Source organism: Plectropomus leopardus, chromosome 18, assembly GCF_008729295.1.
Source record: "Plectropomus leopardus isolate mb chromosome 18, YSFRI_Pleo_2.0, whole genome shotgun sequence".
Taxonomy (NCBI): Eukaryota; Metazoa; Chordata; class Actinopteri; order Perciformes; family Serranidae; genus Plectropomus; species Plectropomus leopardus.
Window position 1 is genome coordinate 6,613,720 of NC_056480.1, and position 16,819 is coordinate 6,630,538.

General features: G+C 40.0%; 1 protein-coding gene across 1 annotated transcript in view; it reads left to right on the forward strand.

Annotated features, from left to right (window-relative positions):
- The window catches only part of LOC121957491 (ephrin type-A receptor 7), a 192,229-nt gene that overhangs the window by 158,911 nt on the left and 16,499 nt on the right, over positions 1-16,819 (forward strand). Inside the window, exons 9-10 of the mRNA XM_042506084.1 lie at positions 8,322-8,377; positions 14,990-15,115. Coding sequence (XP_042362018.1) covers positions 8,322-8,377; positions 14,990-15,115 — 182 coding nt within the window. The remainder of the gene's footprint in view (positions 1-8,321; positions 8,378-14,989; positions 15,116-16,819) is intronic.

Genomic DNA, 16,819 nt, shown 5'->3' on the forward strand with positions numbered 1-16,819 from the left:
TACCAGGGGCACCATACAAACCGATGCTGTCAGTCTGAAGGAATATATAAGAACAGATGTACACACATGCAGTACAGGGCTGTGCAAAATGTGCTTTAGCTCCATACAGACACACACAAGTATTTAAACACATTGTTGCTTTCAGAGAAGGCAGCGTCATCCCCTCGCACACAGCCGAGTAATGAATAATAATGCTTATCTTTCTCTCCTTTATTTCCATCACTGCATTCATTGCAAGTGGTCTCCATTGTTCATCGCTGCTGGACCATTAACTTTCTCTTCATGTTTTGCATAGAGACAAAGAGGGAATGGCTTGATGCCTCAATTACCATGCTCTCGTGTTTGCAAAGACAGCCAGCCGCAGGTCGCAGCTGGAGGGGACTCAGTTACATCGATCTGCCCGCTCACACAGACACATGCAAATGAGTCCCATTGCACAATCATGAAGGCACGAACACAGGCGGTCACGTGCATGAAAGGCATAGGTTTGCATTTATAGAAGACCACTTAATCAGGAAAGCTCACTTTTGATGTAAGGTATGTGTCAGCAGCGGTTTGCTCTGCCTCTTTGAGTATAAAATATACCAGCAGCTTCCCTGCCTTTTTTTCTGTGTAAAGGTATGTGATAGATTGAATGTACCATTGTTATTTTCGAGTATTTTTGCCAGTCAGTGTTTCAAAAAATTACCATCATAGACAGGTATATATTTTTATAGGTCAGTAGAATAATTTCATTGTTCCAGGCTTTCTATTTCCACTCAGGTAATAAAACAGAGCTTCTAACAAACAGAGAGACAGTAATGACACTAAACACATAATGATGATTTAAGCTGCATTTTAATTGTGCAAAGTTTGTTATATCCCTGGAGTGATAACTGACAGTGTGGCTGATTTTACACTCTGATTCAATCACTGCAGCTCAGAATAACACAAGACACCTGTGTGATGATAATGGAAAAGAAAAACTTTTGTCTTTTATAAGAATAATTATCTACACACTGTTAATTGGCTCCTGTGATCATCAGTCATTAAAGTATTTTCCCACTTTTTACTTTGGCAGCAGAAACAGTCTGGCAATAGTTGTTAAATGTTTTTGAACTCTCAACAGAAGTAAAAACTTATGAAGGGACAACACAGAATGAGTACTTTGTATTTTCTTCTATTTCATACCTTATCTTGACACTTTATCTCTTGACTTAAACACACACACACACACACACACACAAACACAAACACTCAAAGAGACCATTGGTGCCTGACAGACTTTGATAGAGCCAGAGTTCCAGCGCATTGCTCAGACATTCTCCAGGAAGCCCAGGCTCGACTGGTCATTGTGGGGATTGTTTACCCTCCACTGGCCACACCAGCGTGCACGTGTGTCTCTCATGATTGAGTGTGTGTGTATGTCTATGTCTTATGAGTGTGTAAGAAGTTATCAGCAGCAGGAGATGGAGAGGAGATCACAAAGAAAGGAGAAGGCGGAAAGTGAACCAGAGGGTCATTTCATAGGGCCATTGACTCTTGGCGACACAGTGGCAAAAAGCGGGATCCGGGGGGGGGAGAAATGAGGGGGGGGGGCAGGCCGGGAGAAAAGGTCTCAAGCACCGTGGTGTAGTTTCCCGTATGTCTCGCACAGATCAGTGCGTTTCTGTTTCAGAAAGCCCCCCCACCAACAGACACAGACATCTTCCATTTTTAATGTGTGAGCTGTCTTTCCAAAGGGCTCTGTATCTGTTTTGGTAATGTGATGCCATTTCTTAAACACAGTTCCTGCAGATCCTGGAAAAGTCTTAAAAGGCATTGAATTCATTCTTCTAAAAATTATTAATTGGTATTAAACTGTCTTAAAACAATCTTGCAAAAGTTTTAAAATGCTAAGACATGTGAAGCATGATTTTATATTATTTTTCCTGATGGGGCGCCGCTAGCATACCTAGTAGAGTGGATGCCCCATGTACAAAGGCTATGGTCTTGTTGCAGTGGCCGCAGGTTTGATTCAACCCTTGGCCCTTTGCTGCATGTCATCCCCTCTCTCTCTCCCTCTCACACTGAAGCATCTTGTCAATGAAGGCCAAAAGCCCCAAATTTGGGGAAAAAAATCTGATGTTGCAAAGTAAAAACAAATAATTAGTAACATTACCTGAATGCCTTTTGCATTAACGCCAGCATATCAGTAGAACAGCAGAATTAACACCTCTCATATTTTGTTTCTAGATGCTTAAAGCAGTTGATCCACTGTCTGTTCACTAGCTGTCACTTCATCCTTAATGAGATAAGGAAGTGCGAATCCAACAAAAATTGTCTCTTATCTATGGAAAATTTCCCTTACAAATTCCATGCATTTCCCCCAAAAAGTCAGGGTTTATGTTACAATATAACTTTATACACATTTTCCTCTAACCCTACATAATTTTTTGAATTATTTTCTTAAGTTTTTGTCATTGTAAAATTGGTCCTAAATTTAATTTCAAGTGACATCAAAAACGCCTTAAATCTAACATGCAATAAGCTGTAGGAACCCTCTTAAAGTCCGAAATGAATCAATCATTACTTTTATCTTTAGGTCTGGAGCTGAATCTAAAACGGTAGTGTCTTTACTTTTTTGGGGATGCTGATGTAACCAGCAGGAATCAGTCTAGTGTAGATTTTCAAGAAACAGCTCCTGGCAGTGGAGGAAAACAAAGGTGTCAAAGTGAGTTTTATAAACTAGAATCATACTAATGGATGAAATGGATGATAGATAAAAGTTAAAGTGGCTTTGTGAAATTCCAAAATTTAAAATTTTCCATGTATTTTGCCCTACATACCTGGCCTTATTCCTCTCTGCCTCACTTTCACCTGTCAGCTAAGATCCTATTCCTGCTTTCTCACCTATTATACATAATATTTCCATAACTGCACTTTATTTTAGAGGAGGATTCGGATACGGAGAGGCAGTGAATAGGCTTCATTTACATGGTATCTGTTCCTTTTTCTACTTTAATGTTCTTTCCTGAAAACATGAGCAAGCGGGCTCGTGCTTGTACTTGAAAATGAGCAGAAATTTGAATTTGCCATTGAGATGCATAGTGTCTACGCAGATAAGGTTTGTGCTAATTCTGTCAGCCCAAATCATAATGACAACTCCTTTTTTGACAACCACCACTACTATTACAATAATGCCATTTGGAAAAAATACTGTATGCTTCCAGTTCAAAAATAGGCACCGGGGGAAAGATACATTACAGCCCATCTCTACTGCCGTTTCTGAAAGACTTTCCCCAATTCCAAGACTTGTACCAACGATAGGTTGTTGGCAAGTATTGCAGCTAAAGAAATACATTTTCCCCAGTTATCGAAAATATCTTTAAAATTGTAGGTAGATAAAGTTTTTTGAAATATTAAAAAAAGATCTAAAAAAAATATATATTTATGATAAATTTATGTTTTTAAGATTTATAATGACAATTGGAGGAAATGGGTTTAGGCAATGGCGCTTAGAAATATAGGTATTTTTATCCTTTAACTTTTATGACAGTGGCAAATTTATTGATATAGCACAATTCATTACATAAACTCAGAGTGCTTTACATTGAAAGAAGATATTACTGTCATTATTATGACATTATGTACAGCCAAAGTTGGAGAGAAAATATATTACTCAATTATTTGTGCAAATCTACCCATTACATCAATTATGGCGATGAATACAGACTGAAATGCTTTTTCAAAAATCTCTGAAGGACAAAGACTAAAACTAAGATGGCAGTTCTTGCCAACATTAACATTTGATGAGGCCGAGTCGACAGTGACAGAATTTGGCCAGAATCTTCAGTGTTTTGGCATCCACACATTTCTTTCTGCCATCTGGTTCTTTAGAAGCGTGAAATTTAAAAATTGGTCCAGAATTCAAGTCAAAAGCATAAAATTAGAACCAATTTTTGTAAAGCATGAAAGAACTGCATGATATATTTTCAAAATAGAGAATATATGTTTTCAAAGTGTTTGTGATCTATGAATATTTGATCATTTTTGCTGTTTTCTTGGCCACATTCTCAGTATTCCAATGGTTAGAGTTATTAGATTTCGGAGAAAGAAATCTTTTTATTAATCCAAAGTTGTGTTGACTGACGTCTTTAAAAGTCATGAGAAGAGCCAGCATTGACATTGGCACCCCCCCCCCCCCCCTCCCTTGTCTTTTTCCCAGCAGCGTCTGCTCGAGCTCCTCCAATGTAACTCCTGCTAGCGTGGTGCTGCTCTCGACCTCCTTCTCCACTCTTCCTCCTCCTCCTCCTCTCCTCTCTCCTCTTCCTCCCTTCACACAGCTGATGCCCAGGTACACTGGCATGTCTGCATTCCTCCTCTCCCCTCCTCTTTTCCCCTGCACCCTTTTCTCCTCTTTTCATTTCCTCCCAGTCGTCCTGCCATCTCTACTTTACCTCTGCGTCTCTTTTAGCTCTCCACATACCAAGAGAATGATAATAAGCCAAAACCATTTCTCCCTTTTTCTTCCCTTTTTTTGTCGAGGTTGTTTGGCCCAATTCCATATATTCTCAGACTGCGCTCGACCACAATATGAAATGAACTTGAAAATATGATGGAGACTGTTGCTATTGAATTCATACCCCAAAAAGAAGCCACCCTCCAAAAAAGAACTACTTTGCATCTGCTATTTCATTTTTGTCACATCTGTGACATTTCAAAAGTAATGGAAATGGAATCTAGTCATGCGACTTTGCCTTCATGCAGCCCTGCCAATTATTTTTTTTCTTCCTTATTTCCTTCCTCCAAGGCTCAGATTCCTCCTTGTCTCCTCACCTCCTGTATGTTGCTTAACTTGTCCACTTAAATCTTTCATTTCTGTACTCCTGCTTGCTGCTTTGCTTCATTCTGTTAACTCATCCTAACTGCAGTTTTCCACCCCTGCCTCCCTTCCCTGCCTTTAACACGTTGAAACCTAGATGGACATGCATTTTCTTGTGGTGCATTCAGACAGATTTCACAAGTTTTTAAACCTTTGAACCCTGAACAAATTAATTTGACTTCTTTCAAAAATATGAAAAAGGCACTGAGCAACTTGACCAAGAAATGCCCAGCAAATTGCATGACATCTGTAGATTTTGATTTTTTTTTTTTTTTTGCTATAATTTCTAAGCATTTTTCCAGGTCATTTCCTTGTTGTTTTTTGATATACTTTTTCATTTTTAAATTATTTGCTAATTTTCAGTTAATTTTCTTGTACTTTTTACCAATTTCTTGCCAATTTCTGTGTCCTTTCTTTTTAATTTCATCATTGCCTTCTTCCAGTGTTTTTAAAGAAACAAAATTTTCCCAGGTTTCAAAGGGTTAATCTCTACCATGCCTTCTTTCTCTGTTTGCTTCTTCCTCTGCCCCTAACCGTATACTCAATGGGCTATTCTATGTGCCTCTTCAACTATTTCTCCTTCCTTGCATACCCTTCTGCCCAATTATCCTCTTATCCGTAACCTCATATTTTCTTGTCACTTCCTCTGCTTCTCCGTCTCTCGACTTCCTCGCATTTTGTCTCACTGATTTCTCCCCTGCTTTGCCCTCATCCTCTTGTCATGTTAACCATTTGCTCCCTTACCTCTTCTGTCCCCCTGTAGGTCTCTTGCATCTTGTTTCCCCTGGTACCGTCATGCCCTCCATCCTCATCCCCCCACCCCCCATCGCTCCCTTTTCCGCTGTGCTCCCTTATCTATTCATTCTTGTCTCCTCTCCCCTGTCTGGTATCTCCTGCCCTCAGGATCTGTGCTGCATGTGTCTGCTGGTGTGTTTTGACAGACAGGGTCCTGACCTTGTCTCAGACCCTGCTGCTGCACAGGCTGAGGGATGTGTCAGCCTCGCCCTCTATCACATCTCCCCATGCAAACACTCACATGCAAAAAAACCCCCACAATCCTGTATACGCACGCAAGTATTTGCACGTACATGTGCATAACCCTGTGCATATATACACACACACGCATTAAGAAAAAGGCACACAGATGCTTAAAACACAATGAGGGTCCGTCAGGCTCTCTGTGAACTCCCTCTCAGCTCTGCAGCGATTCTGTGTGAAGTGCTGATATGTTCTGACATTCACATTAACGCACGGCTCCCTGAGCAGATATTATATATCACTATTTCAGACACACAAATGCATGCACACACACACACACCCAGGTCTTTAGACGCATGCATGGGCGACCTCACTCGTTGACTTTGCCGGCTATAGACTGAGCATTTCAATGTCATCAATCAAAGCTCAATTGCCAGATTGTGGTAGTGGATAACAAATCTGTTCTCAAGTAAAAGGACAATTAATCCTGTGAAAAAATGACTCAAGTAAAGGTGAAAAAAGTACCTGGTTAATGGATTACTCTAACTATGTTCCATTTTAATATTTTTTAGCTTGTGTATGCCAGTGCAAAATAATGAACAAAACAGAACTTGTTTTGATAGGCAGATCGCATATTTAAACAAATGAGGATAGTCTATACAATTAAGACATTAGAAATCTTTTTTTCTCTGTCCATCCCGTCCTCTCTACCCCTTTTTTCCTGATCATAACATCAAAGCTCACACATTACAACATGAAAAATAAACATCGCTAATATTAGCCAGCTTCATTTTCACCTCAGTATGTGCAACTTACTTACAATGTGCTTGCAGAAGTAAAAAGAGGATATTTATGGAGATATCAGAGTTTTTTGGGAGGCTCAGCGAGCACGACATTATGTATAACTGTCTTTTTATGCATCTGTGCCGGCCATCTCCGTGGCTAAAGGTATTCCCTCTATCCCATTCTCATTTGGTAAGATACTGAATGAGTGACATTAATCTTCGGTGTCTACCTTTATGTTGTGCTGATTGTATAGATCGTTGTATAGATGCTTTGAAGACGTGTGTGAAGAATCCATGTGTCAGAATCTGTAGCTTCTTTGCAGCAGCATCCACATTTGAAGCATTGTCAACTGTCGTGGCTGCATATGACTCTGGACAGACATGGATGTAAACTGTAACTTGACTAGTTTGTTAAGGCATACAACACCTAGGCTGAAATACTAGTGAAGATTTTGATATTGAAAGTGTCGCCAGAAGTGGTCAAGGATTGTTGCTGTCTCTTGTAATGGGTGTCGCTCCGTCATCATGGCATCGCTGTCAAAAGACTGTTGCTGCTTCTTTTTCTTCCAGGCAGCTGCAACTTGGCATCTGCAGTAGAAATGCTCCTTGCACACAATGACGGAACAAATGGCAAATGTAGCAAAGTAAAAAATAAATTTCTGGCTCAAAATATACTTGAGGCAAGAAAACTGTTTTAAAAAAGGAACATAAAATTACTTAATCCCTAAAAAAATATCAGTCACTTTATCAGTCAAAGCGTTATTACCCAGCCCTGCCAGACTGTCTCTGAAGCTTGGTAACCAGCCATAATAAAAATATCCCACGTTCCCTTGTTGATAAGATGCTTACAGAGACAAGCATGTGTAAAAACGTCATAAATTCAACAGCATATAAACTAAAATGCTGCAGAGTTTTAGCTGGAGGAACAATATTTTCATATATATCTGAGTTGTATTGAGAATATATTTCATCAGCACCCTGTTTATGAGAAGAGCCTCTGACGTGCTGTCGATTTTACCATTAAAACTTTCTTCAGTTCCTTGGCTGTATCCCTCTTGTCTTGTTTTTCATCCCTCGCTCTAATCCAAGTAAGCACGGCGCTGGCCATCCAGAATGTCTGTTCATCACTTGTTAATCTCTCACTTACAGTATGTGTGTGTTTTTGTGGATTGTGTGCGTGTTTGTGAGCGTTAAGAGCCAAGTTTTCCCTCTAAGCCGTAAAGCCGTCAGCAGTCAGATCATAGAGAGCTCTTTCCTCTTTAGACCCCATATGGTGGCAAGGGATGAGAGATAACAGTGTGCGAACACACGTCTAGAAAAGTACGGTTGCCCCATGAGTGTATTTGTGTTTGTGTGTGTTCATCTTTTTCATAAAAACTCCATCAGGGTGAAACAACAATAGCGTATCCATTCCCGACCTGTCTGTGTGTATCTGTGACTGGCTCGGTTAAATCAGGCAGGATTTCCACTTATTCAGCATCAGATCTTTCTGTTGCTCATCAGTGCCGTCACATCAGGGGTCTCTCTGAATGCCTCTCCGTATCCTCGCCATCTCCACCATCGATATTCGCGTCTTTGCTTTCTCTCATCTCACAGTTTTTGCACATTCCATGTAATCTATTACATTGGGAGATAAACAGCGTCTGATGCTTGTATTTGTTTGTGTCTGTGGGATTAAACAACTGTCTGATGCCTTTCTTTGTTTCTCTTTGCAGACAATGCGGCTACAGCAAAGCTTCACAGGAGGGAGATGAGGAACTTTACTTTCAGTGTAAGTGACAACAGCGATCACTCAGTGAAATCATTGTGGTGTTTGTGTTAGAGTCTAGGCAAAGCAAAATCAGTGAGTTCTTTCTAAACACATTATACGTGTTAGAAAACATTTGTGTGGTACTGAGGTGCTGTGGTACTGGTATCTGTGTGGTACAGAATTATGAAGTTAGACCTTTAAAACCAGTCCTTAGCACATTTGCGTTCAGGCTTTTTTTGGATGGGCCTGAAATCATATTTATGCACTGGAGCCATTTTAAACATAACCCCTGCCCCACTATATAAAAACTACGGTAGTACTGATTAGCGCGTAGCACCACTGTGGTCTCATTCATTGAGTGTTTGAGTGGCAGATATGCTCCATCCCACAAGCTCTCTTAGCTCTTAAAAAATACATGAATAAACATCCTTGTCAAATGCTACAATCATATAAACACAAGCAAAATAGTTATAATTGACGCACCTTTTAGTCTTTTAGCCCGAATTGGCGACCCAGCCCGCCAACAGTTACTGCTTACTGCTGTGGGTGTGTGTGCTTTTTTCCAGTGTAAGCCGCTGTTAGCTGCCAGTATAAGTCTTTTGCTGCAGAGTTGCATTCATTTTTTTGGCTCAGGACATGTGTGCTATGCTACCATAGACTGTGTGCTACTGCGTTGGTTGTGGCTTGTTCTTAGGGTCAGGTGCAAGCCCCCAGAAACTGCACTCAGACTTTGTCAGTCTATAGTGCACTTACTCTATGGCCCCCCCAATGTAGAAGATCCCTATAATTTCATACCATGGAAATAGAGCTTTTTTTGGCTTCAGGCCATTAAGCAACTTTTAAATGAATAAATGGGAGCCTGCTTCTTAAACTATACCCAGTTCTCATTATACATCCAAGCTTAGGAGCCGTGTGTGCTTCTTGCTACTGAGTTAGCTGCTCGATCAGACCCTCTCCCAGCATCTCAGAGCAGAGAATACAGCTAATTTTTAAACAATTTTGAAACCTAATTTTATATACCAGGCAATTCTTTTGATAATTCAAATTTGGCTGGGTGGTTAATAGCACTTATTTTCTGTGCTCTTACAAAAATCATTAGATATGTCTATATTTTCTTGACCTGGACATTAACTGTGGGTATTTATGTTAAGACTGTAAGAACAGAAATATCTGTCAATAAATGCTTTGTCTTCCATGTGCTGCAGTGCATGCGCGTGCAATTCACATGACTTTTGAGGCATTAAGAATTGCCACGGCATTAATTCTTAATTCTGGGTGCATGTTTAGCCAACTCTGAGCACACAGACACACTCCATTAGGTGGTGTGTGTGGCTGAGTTTGATGGGGAAAGATTGAGATTAGGAGGAGGGGGGAGATAAAGAGCTGCAGGCACAGGGGGAGGGGAGAAGGAGAACGACGGAAAAAGCTCCAGAACAAGGCAGGCAGCAGCTGAGATTGCGCCTCCAAAACAGACGTTAAATATTGTTGTTGTATATGTTGTACAAGGTCGTAAATGCTGCTTTTTTCAAACTCAGCACACAAAGCTCTCCGTGGGCTTTTTTTTGTTTGACAGTGACAGAATGGAAGTAGTTTGACATATCTCTCCCTGTTTGTGTGGAAGTGTGCATGCCAGTGCTTTGCTAATGTGGTGGATATAGGGGTGAATTTCCAGTTTCCTTTCGTGTGTGTGCGTGTGTGTACACAGTTTCGTGTATGTGGGTACCCGAGCGTGCGTGCTCATTTGCGTTGTTTAATCTCCCAGCATGCTGAGCCCTCTGGAGAGGTTTGGAGCACTATGCCTGATGAATAATGAGCCGAAGCCATGCGGCTGGGAATTAAATCTGCCCAAACAAAGACATGCCAACAGCTGACAAGCACGCAACACACACACACACACACACACACACACACACACACACAAACACGCACATTTTTGGCCAGCTCTTCAAACACACATCTTTTTTTTTGTAGAACACGGACACTCATAAATAGGCACAAAGACACGTTTTTGTTCTCTTTATCCAACACACACTCTGAGTCCACTTCCTGTTCCGTGACTGTGGACTCAGGACTACATGCTCTCACAGCGCTGCAGGTCTGCCGTGGAGTGTGTGAGAGTGTCATGTAAGCCTGGTTTAAACCCCCCCCTCATCTGTTCGCCTGCTCGACTCTTAAAAACGCATTCCTCGACCATATATTAACACAGACAGACAGGGGAAGAGAGAATGAGTGAATAAATGAGTGTGCGGGTAATAAAGTGGAGGAGGAAGAACGGAGTGAAGGGTGCTGCAAGAGGGGAGAGAGTTGGAGTATGAAGAGGTGAGTTGGCAGAGATGGAAAAAGACTCATCAGAAGTGACACTCTGCAGAACATTAGTTTTATGTCGGAGTGTGTGACCTAGAAATATCCAATGGGGGGATGCAAACTCCATTTCCAGTTTTAGATATTATCCAGAGTTTGATTTCGTGTAAGAGAGCGACAGAGAGAGAAGGTGGCTGGGGAGATGGGGAATGCAGAAAGATAGTAAAGCACACGAAAGTTTGAGGAAGGAATGCACCGGTTTATCAGTTGAATATTGGTATCGGCTGATATTCACCTTATTTGACCGCCGTTGGCCTATCTGCAAATAAGATGACATTCATTGAAAGCAGTGGCATGGTTTTCCCACATTTTCATTTACTTGTGGTGGGCTTCCACAACTAAATCATCTGCCGCCACAGATAGATTTTTGGATCTGGACTGTAAATTAGGAGCATTATGGGAATATACCATTGGGTTATTTATAGCGCACTTGGAGCGGAGACGGCACAGCAGAACATGAGGCTCATTGAAAGTGAAACTTAACCGTTCACTCTGCTGAGTCTAAAACACCTGTAAAAATGTTGTATTTTAGAGTGAGGATACAGAACAATATAATTATATGATAATGATTTACGAACACTGATGGCAGATGTTTTTCTGTTGTCTGTTTTGTGCAGGCTAAAAAGCATGGCTCAAGACTAATGGCCATAAACTTAAATTAATGAGCAGGTACAAGAGGAATACAACAAGTGTTTGGAAAATGGGCTCTGTGATCTCTCTCTTGTGTAACAAGATGGTGAGTAGCAGCGAGCGTCCCATCGTGTTTTGGACTAACAGAGATCTTCCCCCGGATGCTTTTTGGATGAATGGACCCAAGAAACTCACTAGTGACGCCCTATTCTCTCTATGAATGACTAGTACTTGTTGCCTTTATTGGTTGAATTGGTAAGGGCAAGTGGAGTGGGATTGGTTCGGGTTAGAGTAAGAATGTCAGGGTAAGCCAATCAGAGGCAGAGTAAGGCGGGCCATTTCTTTGCTATGTGAGGATTTGCAAATTTGATTTCCTGACAGTGATACATTGTGAACAATGAATCCATTTTTAAATCGGCAGGACGAGAGTTGGTCAGTGTTAGCTGTTAGCAGCAGGTGGCAGGAACTAACAGCTAACAGCTGTTACATTGAGTTACATTATGATGTGTTCAAGCTGTGTTAACTAAAAATGACCGTTAGTTGAAGGTAAATTGTAATTTAATCATGTTATGCTCATATTTAATCTCGTAAAATCTGTTTTTTGAGGGGGACCTTAAGTAAACACAGTTGTTTGCAGGCAATATTAAACAGATATTAGAGAAGAAATTGTGATATATTAAATGTATATTGATAAAAGGCTTTCGTGTAAGAGGTTTATTAAAAGTTGAGTCAAAAATGTGTATGATTGAATTTGTGCTCATTCAAAGGTGGTGTAATAAAGGGCTTAATGACTTCAAAACAGTCCAGTAATTTTAAGTGTAGATTTATTTATAATAGCAATGAAAACAAAGTAAACATAAAAGCATCAGTATCTGTCAATGACCAAAAATATCAGTATCAGCCTAGAATGTCACAATCAGTGCATCCATAGTTTGTGGTCTTTTGTTAGAATGAAAATATTTGGGGCTAGGCGTGCTCCGTGTCTGGTCCACTGAAGATTATGCAGCCGAGTGTGAACATGCTTCAGTTTCCCCTCAATCGCTCATGGCAGTGACACAGTTAACCCTGAAATTAATCAGCCACAGAGCCAATGAAGCGTGCACCTGTGTGTCATACGTGCATCTGAGCGTTTGCAGTCATTTTCCTCATGAAATAGTTCATTTCATGAGGCATGTGAGCACCCCTCTTATGTGTGTGTACTGCACAGCTGGTTGTTAGCTACAGCTGTGTGTTTGAAAACCCTATTTGTCAGAAAAGAGTCTTCGATCCTCCACTCAGTCCTGGCCTTGAATAGAAAAGGTTTCATTTGCTTCATAATTGGACTTTTGGCTTTATTTGTCAATGTGTGTGTGTGTGTGTGTGTGTGTGTGTGTGTTTGTGTGTGTGTGTGTGTGTGTGTGTGTGTGTGCGCGCACACAAACATATCTGTGAGTGTGTTTGTGTTGGATCAATAAGCCCTTATGAGGCAGCCAGTATAGGGTCCCTCGAGTCGATCTAGAGCTGTAATCACATCTCGGAGCCTCGGCTCCGGCTTTTGGGAAAATCTCCAGGTCTTTTCCTGGAAGATTAGCCTTAACGTGTAGCAACTTGGTTCAAAGGTCAACTAAATGAGAACTACAGCCCATTGGTTAATGGTTATTGGCTCCACTGGCTAGTTTATTTGCCACTTGTTAGTGTTCTGTAAATACAATTGGCAGTTGATAAAGAAAACAAGAGGCTCATTGAAAAGCGAGTAGTGCTTTTGTTTTGTTGTGTACAGTCGGGGTCAATATCACTCACAGTTTTAAATGTCAGCTGAAATTTCCAATTGTTGTGTCTCATTATTGAGTTAATAATAACCTTTTATTTAACGAGTGGATAGGTCAACATGAACTAATTCATCAATTTGAATTTAGTATTAGAATTTATAATTTATAATTATTTGAACTGATATTAAAAGGTTGGCCTGTATGAGTTACTTACCCATAGCTGGTGTATCACATACAGTAAATGGCGGTCAGCACACCCTCAGTTTTGAGAAGCGGGCAAGAGTACCACCAAGAAAGCTAAACAATATTCTGCTATGCACAGGGGCAGCAAAACGTATTTTAGCCACCTAAAAAAGTGGCACCTAAAAGATTCAGTAGCAGTTTAATTTTATGCTATATTTTAAACATAATGTACACTCGAAACTGATATGGATATTTTTTTAGGTCGCTCTAATATGTTGGCCCCCATCCACAGCAGTACATTGCTTATCTTTCATAGCGTTACTTACTGTTTCTCCAAATTGGTGGTGCACCAATTGCTTTTTACTGTAGTTAATTCACTGACTATGTATAAGTACCTCATACATCCCCATTTTGAAATACTCCAAACTATCTGTTTAAACCTTGTTGTTGTATGTTAACAAGTTATTTAGCCCTCAATACATCACTTTTAGATTTATTAGGCTATTTATCAAATGTTACATTATAGATAGAGGCCATAGAAAGTTATTTTTGAACCTTACCTGAGCTGTCATTTTTTGGGAAGAACCATTACCCCAAACTCTTAAACTAACAACAAAGCAGCCAGACAATTTTAAGTACCCTGCCACTTTAAGGTTTCTCTGCCTCAGCATTTCAGTGTCTATTATGTCCTGTCCCAATTTCTGCCTGAAGATTATATTGTGTCTGTTATTTTGCATGTGTGTGTGTGTGTGTGTGTGTGTGTGTGTTGGTGAGATAACATTTTGAAGCAACCAGAAAAGACAAAAAGCCTCGTGGAACAGCGCTGTGATCTCACTAAAGCTGTATGGAAGAAACCCAAAGTCAGATTTGAGCGCTCAGAGCCTTTGATCTCATTTTTTTTCTCTGTCTTTGGAGTTCGCAAGGTCAAAACAAACAAAGGCGGAGAATTAGACGAGTTATGAATAAATAAATGGAAGCATCTTTTAAATGAAGACATAAAATCACGCAAAAATGGTTTCGAAAAAATCACCTACCGGCAAAAGATTTTTAATTTTGGTTGTATTTGGTAATTGGAACCACAAAAAAATTGCTAAATACGTTGAACTGAGATATTTAAAGTAGACCTGCAGTTATAGTGGGTTTGATAGCAGAAAATGTTCCAGCTATCTCAGACATCAATGGTAAAACTGAGGTATTGATTTCAGCCTCTGGATCAAAGAGCAAGGGCTTCTTCCGAGACACATTTTGGTCTAATGTTCAACAATCATACAGAGAGAAATTCTTTGGTGGAAGAGGCTGAAATACCAATTTCTGCACTGACTGTAGTCTCAATAGAGCACAAAGTGATACAGGCATGAGAAATGTTTTGCTTTGTGCTGAGAGAGAGAGAGGCACCGCCAGGGCAGCAGACATCTCTTTATGCTAACAATACAGTTGGCTAGCTATCTGTATTTATTTGCTTATACACAATTTAATGGTATCTTTATCTGAGAGTGGCTCCTTTTATCTATTTTGTGCCACATGTAGACATTTTGCTGCTGGGACTGCAGACTTTTATCTTTTAATGTGTTTCTTTGTGCAGACAAGCATGTGCACCATAAATTATGTGTTGCTGTTCTGTTGATTTAATGGAGTACCGAAAGTCTTGCCTCTGCTGTAGACTTCTAAATGCATTTTTGTGAGGTCTTATATTGTATGTTTGTGTGTTCAGTTAAGATCCCAACACGGAGGACCTACATTGACCCAGAGACCTGTGAGGACCTGCTGCAGGCCGTGCATGCCTTTGCCAAGGAGCTGGACAACTCGAGCATCAAGATAGAGAGAATTGTGCACACAGGTACATGACGGAGCAGGTCTGCTGCTCTTTTTTAAGGGTGACTTTGACAATTTAGTATTCAAAGCGGCAAAGGCTGAGATATCCTGAGTTTTACACCTTGCATTGAAATGTGTCTTCGATCAAAATTGTGTCTAGATATGATTTAATCTGGTTGCATTTACATCTGACGTTAAAAGTGTACACACTGAGATCTGATTTAGATCCAAACCCTCTGTTCAGCTCGAGCTCCTGAATGGTTGAAGCCACATTAATGGTTCTGTTGCAGCATAATTTTAATAAGTTTTGCTTGTATGCTTTCCTTGGACCAAATTTAAAGGAGACGCTTGGTCTCGTCATGACTCTGCCATGCAAAGTATACCCTTTCAGCCCTTTCGGTCCAAATGTGCCCCGCGCCCCACCTGTCAACCACTATTATGATAACAATGTTTTAAAAAAAAACATTTAGGGTGGAAATTATGCTGTTGTCTGAATCTCCAGAGCCAATGTTGGCTTAAAAATAAAAAGTGTTCAAAAATTTTCTTTGTTAGATGTCATAGCTAAGTCTGGGCAATATATTGATATTATATTGATATGTGATATATACTAGATATTGTCTTAGATTTTGGATAATGTAATATTGTAAGAGTTGTGTTTTCCAGGTTTTAAATTACAGTAAATTGATGTCATTTTTGAACTTATCAGGCTATTATAGCTGTTTTTATATTTGTTTTTACCCACTTAGTTATTTTATTTTTACATTATTATTTATTTTTGTAATTATTTTGTAAAAGCACCAATAGTCAATTGTACAGTATTGTAGCAACAATACAACATCATTATCAAGGTATTTAGTTAAAAAAAATTGTGATATTTGATATTCTCCATATCGCCCAGCCCTAGTCAGAGCCAGGCAGGAAAATTTAGATCAGAAAAAAAATTTAGATTAGAAAATTTAGGCAACAGTGAGGTTGAAACAAGCCTATGTGTGTTGTAAAGACAGTTAAAAATAAATCACAGCTTCAGCGTCAGGTGAGGGAGAGCCACTGCCACAGTACAGTGATGTCTATCTGCTTATGTACTTATTGTATTTGGATTGAAAGCACAGTTGCATTTACACTTATTTTTATTGTGGTGTCAGTGCATCCATGATCATCTCCGGAGGTGGTTTGGCAGATTTGATCACAACCTGTCCTCAGTGCATTTATGGTGGATTTAAATTGTTCTTTCATGGGGTCAAGCACCATCCAACTTCAATCCAAACACTCAAAATGCATTTTAATACACGTTGTAGAGGGGTCTTAGTATTAAGTATGGTTCAAGCTCCTATTACACTGTACTCTACATTTCCCAGAATGCAATTGCATCTTTTTTTTTGGACCCTCTCTGTCTAGTAACGCCTGTGTCTTTCAGACTTCACTTCCCAAGTTCATAATGCAGGCTGTTGTCTTAAGCCCATCATCGGGGTGTCTTTTCAGACTTTAGAAAGCTCAATTCAGAGCCATAAAAGCCATTTCACATCTGTTTTTACAGGGTGAGCAGCAAGTTAAATGATCTTCATGTGTAAAACTAGTGGATTGCCCCTTTAAATTTACAGCAGGATCTGAACGCCACATTGGGTATAAAAGAATATAATGAGCATGGAGTCTACGGCACAGAAGAGATGATGCAACTCAGTTTAAATTGTCCAGAATGGTAACAGAAGCAAAAATAATTGCTACCATTTCT